The 8,211-nt window shown below is 42.4% G+C and overlaps 1 protein-coding gene across 1 annotated transcript; it reads left to right on the top strand.

Moving 5' to 3' along the window:
• Nucleotides 1-1,738: 1,738 nt before the first annotated feature.
• On the top strand, nt 1,739-6,324 carry arsa (arylsulfatase A). Its single transcript, XM_080474573.1, has 8 exons — nt 1,739-2,059; nt 2,141-2,381; nt 2,712-2,930; nt 3,324-3,493; nt 4,175-4,299; nt 5,170-5,297; nt 5,380-5,482; nt 5,578-6,324. The coding sequence occupies exons 1-8, from the start codon at nt 1,824-1,826 to the stop codon at nt 5,871-5,873; spliced, it is 1,518 nt and encodes a 505-aa protein (XP_080330699.1). The 5' UTR covers nt 1,739-1,823; the 3' UTR covers nt 5,874-6,324.
• The last annotated feature ends 1,887 nt before the right edge of the window (nt 6,325-8,211 follow it).

Genomic DNA, 8,211 nt, shown 5'->3' with positions numbered 1-8,211 from the left:
AACTAACTCCAATAGCACAACTACGACAAACAGTGAGACATGGCTTTGGGTTAAACTGGTTCATTTATTTTACATTATTGAAATTTGCTATTACAGGCACTGAATGGTGTTTTTATTGAAGAACTAAGATGTTGTCAGTGTGTAGTCAGTGTATCCGTGTTCCATCCCACTCCTTTGTGCACAACACCAAAATGAATACCAGATATGGCCCTCCGTTTCTTCCTCTGACCATCTAACTGAACAGTGGCTTTGAGAATTTGTGAGTAAATAGGCCTGACACTCTCACCACATTTCCAAATGAGGTGCGACACCTATTTCTACTCATACTCAGCAGGGATACACCAGTGATTTATTTCTCCTCTTGTTTGCATAATTGACCACGTGTCAGATTGAATCAGTGGCAAAAACCAAGGTTGCAAAAGAGGACAAAAACCAAGCCACAGGTCCTCAAAGTTGAGGGGCAGACCAAACATTAGATGTGGAGGATGCAAGAACAGTTGAGGACAAAAACGTTTTACTTACAACTTCAGTTTCAGCTGAGCATTGCTGGTCAGTAAAATGCTGATCTTTAGCATAAAAGCCAAAAACTTCCTCTCACAGACTGGATGCAAGGTGCAATCCAGATGCAACACAGATTTATTGAAAGCTACTGTATGTAGAACTACTAAACAGAGAGACGAGGAACTCCTGCAGAAGGTCACAAACACATGTGTTTATGACCTTCTGTGTGATTTTGTTACATCTACCTACAAGCCCCAAGCCAACCTAACTCCCTTTTAAAATAAGGCAGTTATATGATTTAGCAATAGTTATAGTTTATAGGAACCATAACCTCAAAGAATTTCCTCTGTAAAAACATTTGTGGTAACTCTGCAAATTGCTGACTGTGCCTACTGTTATACCAACTGTTTCTTGATAATGCACAGTAGGATTTTTAACTAAATCTTCCTAATTCTGTATAATATAAATAATTTTAAAATGCAGTGGAGGGAGTAAACAATCATAGATTGTTTGCCCTGATTGAATCAGAGCAAATGCTGCTCATAAAGTGGTATATACCATAAAACCAATCAACTATAGACCTAACACATAAAGACAGACAACCATCTCAACTTAAAAACCAGAAAAAGCATGTCTTTCGGATGATCAGATAACACACACACACTGGACGAACAGACAAAATTCATAGCAACATTCTCACCTGAAGTTGGCTGTGCTGACACTCCTACATTGTGCAATCCTGAGTAGGAACATCCATCCATCTTCTGGAGCTGCTTTATCCGTACTAGAGCTGCAAGGGACTGGGCCTATGCATAGCAAACAGTACACAACTATATACACAATAACTTCTGAGGTGCATTTAGGATACTCATAGTGCTCTGCCAAACCCCTTTTGTAAGCATTATCTGCCATCTCTCTTTATAATCCAAACAAATTCACATTATTACAACGTCGGTTGTTGTGTTTCCCTGTAACAATGGTTTCCTCCAGAAGCATTCACTGACAAGAGTGATTTTGATGGTACCAAACTATTTTCTGATTGTTTCCCCACACAGCGAAATACTTAAATGTTGCCTTTACACACCAGTCCACGTTTATAAAATATATTTAGATTCGGTGAATGTGGGAAAAAAGCTGGCAGAGTCCCGAACAGAGAATTTGTCGACATTTTGTAGTCCGTAGTGTGGGAACGAACTACATACATTTCCTGGTCGCCCGTCTGACGTATTTGGTGAGCGACGCTGTCGGTGGCCAGCACGTGATCTGCGGATGTTTTAGTTCCTTGTGACAATGTGCGCCTGACAGTTTGTCTCTTCTCTGCTATGAGAAAGGACAGGATGGATTACAGTCGACTCGTCCTGTTCAACTTGTTCCTGTTCTGTAGCTGCGCGGCTTCTCCGCCGAACTTTGTCCTCCTCTTCGCGGACGATCTGGGGTTCGGGGATTTGGGCAGTTATGGACACCCCACTTCAATCACCCCCAACCTGGACCGTATGGCAGCGGAGGGGCTTCGCTTCACTGATTTTTATTGCACCAGTCCCGTCTGCAGTCCGTCAAGGTATCTGTCCGGAACGCATGAAACAGGAACATTCATGCCCCACATCAATTAACAGCCTTGTTTGTCATGTTTGCTTCGCAGGGCGTCGTTGTTGACGGGTCGCTATCAGACCCGCTCAGGTGTTTACCCAGGTGTCTTCTATCCAGGCTCCAGAGGTGGGCTTCCTCTGAACGAGACCACCATCGCCGAAGTCCTGAAACCTCTGGGTTATGCAACTGCCGTGGTAGGGAAGTGGCATTTAGGAGTTGGAGCAAATGGGACTTATCTACCAACGAAGCAGGGCTTTGACCAGTACCTGGGGATCCCATACTCTCACGACATGGTCAGTCTGACAGGAGTTGGATTCAATATTTAAATTTTTTTTTTTTTTTTTTTTTTTTTTTTGTTGTTGCAGTATTTAGGTTCACAGAGCGAAAAACAAGAACAAACCCATATGACTTTTTTTTTTGTTGTATAACTGTTAGTCTCTAGTTCTTCTTTTCTTTCTGTTTCTTATTATCAGTGCTTGAGTTAGTTGACTATTCACTTTTTTCATATATTTCATGGGTTTTCTATGAGTTGTAACTCAGACTTAGTAGATGGGAATGGAATGAGGTGCATGATCTATTCCTCTATCTCTGCCCCCCCCCCCCCCCCCCCCCCCCCCCCAAAGGGCCCTTGTAGGAACCTGACTTGCTTCCCACCAAATATCAAGTGCTTTGGAGTTTGTGATATGGGAACAGTGTTTGTGCCGCTAATACACAATGAGGACATCAAGCAGCAGCCAGCTAACTTCCTCGACCTGGAAAGGGCTTACAGTGACTTTGCAGTGGATTTCATCACCACATCAGTGAAGAAGAACCAACCTTTTTTTCTCTACTATCCAGCCGATGTAAGTTACATCAAGTCTGTTATAAATCGCTATGTAATGAACATAATATTTTCTATTGTTTGTTTGCAAAACTACAAAAGAACAGAGAGAACGTTTTCCTTTTTGCAGCGGCACTCTAACCTATTTAAAGGCCGCTCTGTTGAGGACAGGTGCCTGGTTTGGTCGCGTGGGCAACAATCAATCGAGTTCCAATGCTCAGCTTGTCTTTGGATATGGCAATCCATCTATTTGTATTCTGAGTTCCTAATTCCAACAAACCAAATGACCTTCTTCTTGGCCAGTCTACAAGGGAACACTGAGAACATGAACGAACAACATGTAGAACATAAAACGGCTCGTTCACTTAGAGGGGAAAGATCCAATAATGGCACCATTGTTTTCCTCCTCCTCCAGCACACCCACTATCCCCAGTATGCGGGTGTGGGAGCTGCTGGGCGGTCTTTAAGGGGTCCATTTGGAGATGCTCTGTTGGAGTTGGACACCACGATAGGAAACTTGCTGGCAACGCTGGAGAAAACGGGAGTGATCAACAATACACTAATCTTCTTCACAGCTGACAATGGGTTGGTTCTATAGCTCTAATAGTCATACTGGATGTGCAGTACTGCAGTATTGTTGTAACGGGTTACTTTCACGTCACTGCTTTTGGCAGTAACAAGTTAATAACTGTTGACTGTTATGTACTTAGCAATAGGCTCATCACTTTTGGAAATACTTGCATAGCTGCTGTCTCCCTCTCCCTCTCCTTCTCATTCAGTCCACTGTTGGATACATAAAATGTCAGTCAGACAAAAATCAGTTTCTTTCAATTAATGTGATAAATCTTTTAAGAACCTCTAAAATCCAATTAGTCCAGACACTGATGAGACTTCAGATGAGCTTAATGAGTGAATCAGATTGACCCTGGCAGTGCGAACTGCTAAGTTAATGTGTCACAGTAACGGTACAGTATTACAAAATGCATGACTGAGGGAGACATTTATAGCCAACCATATTATATTTACATGGATTAAGCTGTAATCATATAATGTTCTGTCACTCATTTCTGGTTACATCACTTTGTATTCAGTTTGTTTCTTTCATTTGTTCAATTAAAAAGGTTGTTTTCCTTACTAATATTCTATCTTCGTACACAAATGCAGCGCCGCAGAAATAATTGTTTTGCCCACTATTCAGCTTCTATATTGCGTCCTACAATACCGATAATTACCACTAACAGATATATTCTTTATCTTCATTTCTAGGCCTGAACTAATGCGCATGTCTCGTGGAGGAAACGCCGGCCCTCTAAAATGTGGCAAAGGTACCACATATGAGGGAGGCATGAGAGAGCCAGCCATCGCCTACTGGCCAGGAACAATCAAACCAGGTCAGCACATTGCGGTCGTCTGAAGCTAAATCAAGATCTCGCAGCATATAGTACATCACCCACAAGTGTCAGCAGCTGCCTTTCTTATTGTGACACCTCAGTGGGAAGCAGTGGCACACTATTGTCTCCTGTAGCACGTTGTTATGTGGCTGACTTGTCAAATAGGGAGAGGTATAGGAAATATAGATGGGCCGCCAGTGGCGGCCATGGCGCTCCAGAAATATAACTGAACCACCCCAGATCTGCTAACCTCTGTTCAGGCACACAGACGATATATAAACAGTAAATAAGTCCATAAACAGACGGTACATTGAGGATATACAGCTTTGCTTCCCCCCACTACTCAAAGGGAAAGGCAAATATCACACTTGGCTTGAAGAACTGTCATCTTGTTGACGTGTTGTTGTCTACCACATTCTGTACGGTAGTAATTGAGAAGTGGAGCTGCGGCATTGAAGTTCTGCCCACACTACTGACTCACCTGATCTTGTGTCCAGACTTTACTCAGAGCAGCCGTCAGCTGTGATGTTGCATAATCTGTCTTCTCACTCTTCATTAAAGCTAAACGGATCAGGAAATGGCATGTTAGTGACTAGCTGTGGGAAGTGGACATTGATATATATTTTTTAATTGTGGCTCAAATCGCATCTGCTTTCCAACCAGCAATCAGGTGGCGAATGAGACATTCAAACTAGTTTGTGGAGAACCGTCACATTTGTGACCCATCCCAAAAATCAATTAGCCTTCTTCCATTTAAGAATGAACATGGAAACACAACGGTGAATTGATTGAAGAATAACTCACTAATGAGCTTTCATTCACATGAGCTCTGTTCTTCTTTTTTCTTTTTTTTCCCATTTATTTCTTGAGGCGTGACACACGAGCTTGCCAGCACTCTAGATGTCCTCCCCACCTTCGCGAGCCTGGCAGGAGCCAAACTACCTCAGGTGATGCTGGATGGGGTCGACATGACGGAACTCCTCATCCACCAAGAAAAGGTAGACGCTTGCTGTGCTTCACATTGTGTGGAGATGGAAATGAGAACCAAGCTGATTTAACTTCAATCTTCTTATTTTCCAGAGTAAAAGGGAGACAATGATGTTCTACCCCGTATCTCCATCTGAACAATATGGGCTGTTTGCTGTCAGGATGGGGAAATACAAAGCTCACTTCTACACACACGGTAGTACTCTCCATAATCAGAACATACGACTGCGCTGATCCCACAGTTAGATCAGAGGTGGTTTTAACTCCTGCGCTTTGATAACTTTGCACCAGGTGCCACACACAGTGCCACCACTCCAGACAAGGACTGCCCCGCCTCCGCAGTCCTCACGGCCCATGACCCCCCTCTGCTTTTCGACCTGGAGGTTGACCCCTCGGAGAACTATCCCCTCAGCTCGAAGGAGAGGCCTGACCTCCAAGCTGTGCTGGAGCAGATCAAGAAATCAAAGCTGGACTTTGAGGCCTCCATGGTGTTTGGACGGAGCGAAATATCAAAAGGAGCAGATCCGAACCTCGCGCCTTGTTGTAACCCTCAGTGTAGCCTCAGACCCTCCTGCTGCCACTGTTAATTCTTCCAATTGACCCAACTCGGCTAAAACTTCATGCACTTCACTGACTCAAAGTTACTAGTTGAAAGCAAGGACACTTTTTTCTTTTTTTCTTTTTTCTTACTATGTTATTGTTGTGTTTTTATTGATTTTTAAATCAATTTGACTTTGAATGACATTTGTGGATTGCACTTTTTAGTCAACAGATTATGGTATCGTGTCAGTTCAAACGGTGATAGGCAGCACCGCAGTGCACATTTTAAATAACTGGATAGCTCATCCACTTCGAGGTTCAGTGGAGTGGTTCTCGGACTTTTGGGTTGTGAATGTTGGTTTTTTTAAATAACAATGGCTTTTATGTTATCAACGACTTAAAGGGATAGATGGCTGTCTAATTGATTTGTGCTGACTCGACTAGGATAATGGTTTATGTCTTGACTGTACATGAACAGGAAATAAATATTTTAATGTCCTTTTAATATGTAAATATTCCTTGAGTGCCTGGTTTAATTTCACCCCTGCAGTTAACTCACAACATGCCCTTTTATTGGTGAGGCAGCACACTCCTCCTTTATGGGCAGAGCGGTGATCAAGCACCTGATGTGAATCAGGTGTGCTGCCTCACTTCTCTGCCATAAACGCATACAACACTTAATGCAAACTCTACCAGGTTCCCATAACATGTAAGCGATGACAGTGATCAGCTTGTCTTAAAGTCAGAAAAGCCTGGATGAGCTGTAATTTTAAACTCCTGAATTAAGATGAAATAGAAGATATTATTCGAGGCCCAACAAATCTGAGACACGGGCTGTGTAGACATATAGTCACACGGGAAGGTATTACTTTGAACTTCAATACCACTGTGAGAACCCTGGGAGTTATTCTTAACAATGACATCCCTTGACTTCCAGCTAAACGTGTATAGGATTGATTTCCTTTATTCACGTGTTGTCTTAAAAATCAGGAGCATGTTGACTCAGAGTGGGAACTTAATTCACCTGTTTACTTCTAAACTGGACTATTGTAATTCTCTGTTGTTCGGATGGCCAAAGAAATCCTTAAAGATTCTCCAATTGATTGAAAATGCTGCTGTATTCCAACTGACAGGAAGTAGCAGGAAAGAGCCTAGATTTTGTGTTTGAAGTGTTTGCTCCTCTCTATGTTCTCCCATTAGGCTCCTTGTATGAACCTGACTTGCTTCCCTCCAGATGTTAAGCTTTTTCTGCTATGTCAGCACAGCGTTAAGAGCCACTTAAACCCAACGGGGACATTAAGCACCAGCCAGTAAACTTCTTTGATCTGGAAAGAGATTACAATGACTTTGCAGTAGATTTCATCACCACATCAGGCAGAAAATCCCAACACTTCTTCATCTACCACCCGGCCCATGTGAGCAACAACAACCGTTCACTGATAACTCATGAAACTGTTGAAGCAATATTTATAATTTGTGTTTAAAAAGTTACAATCTGTTTTAGAAGTTCCTCATACATTTTTAAAGCATCAAATTCTTGAATGTTTTTAATACTTTTTAAATAGACTATAATAAAATTAAATGGCATACCGTTGTGCCGGTAGAGTCCAGGAGTCTTTAATGAGCTCATTTGGAGAGGATCTGTGAGACAGCATGACAGGAAACATGGGGGACGCCCCTGGAGGTCATGGGAATGACTCCACACTAATCTTCTTCACAGCTGACAACTTTAGGAGTTTAGTTCATTCGCTGATATTCTTTTTACAGTTTCGCACGAACGCAGCAGCCAGTTTGGTCCTGCCAGTATTTTACCCATAGTAAGAGTTTATCTACATAACGTTTTGTTGCAAAAGAATCTAAACCTTCTCAAATTGATAATGTGAAGACTAACAGAGACAAAGCAGGAGTTTGTTTAACTGGTCAACTTCCAGTAAAAGCTGCCAACCTGACTTGAGACATGGTCTGGCCGTGTCTTTGTTGACAGTATCATCATGACAACAATGAAATTCACAAAGTGCTGCCTTGCTGATGTTCTGCAGGCTGCTGATACCGTCAGCAGGGTTTCACCCACACTCAATGTGAAGGCAGGATGATCCATTATAGGAAAAAGTTTTACTGTTACCCTAATGTGAATCTTTTTGCACCGACCCCAGACTGACTCCACAAAGAGTTCGGCGAAAGCTCTCCAGATTCAGTGAAAGACTGTTCTAGTCTCTGGTGTTGTTGTTTCAGTCATCTTGATCTTCACTGCTGTCTGTTATCAAAAGTCAAGTTTTCTCACTGATCAACGCGTCTTTTCACTCCAACTGTGAACATTAGAACACTACTTTTATTGGGAATCGATTTACTTTTGAATTTCCAAACTCCACTGACTCCTTATTTCTC

The sequence above is a fragment of the Lipophrys pholis genome (genome assembly GCF_963383615.2).
Source record: "Lipophrys pholis genome assembly, chromosome: 11".
NCBI classification, from domain to species: Eukaryota; Metazoa; Chordata; class Actinopteri; order Blenniiformes; family Blenniidae; genus Lipophrys; species Lipophrys pholis.
The sequence above is the reverse complement of the archived record's forward strand: the minus strand, read 5'-3'. Positions and strand labels throughout refer to the sequence as shown.

Coding starts and splice junctions, on each gene's coding strand:
- arsa (XM_080474573.1), top strand. CDS start 1,824: ATGAGAAAGGACAGGATGGATTACAGTCGACTCGTCCTGTTCAACTTG. Junction 2,931..3,323: donor TTCTCTACTATCCAGCCGAT/GTAAGTTACATC, acceptor CTCCTCCTCCAG/CACACCCACTATCCCCAGTA. Junction 5,483..5,577: donor AGCTCACTTCTACACACACG/GTAGTACTCTCC, acceptor ACTTTGCACCAG/GTGCCACACACAGTGCCACC.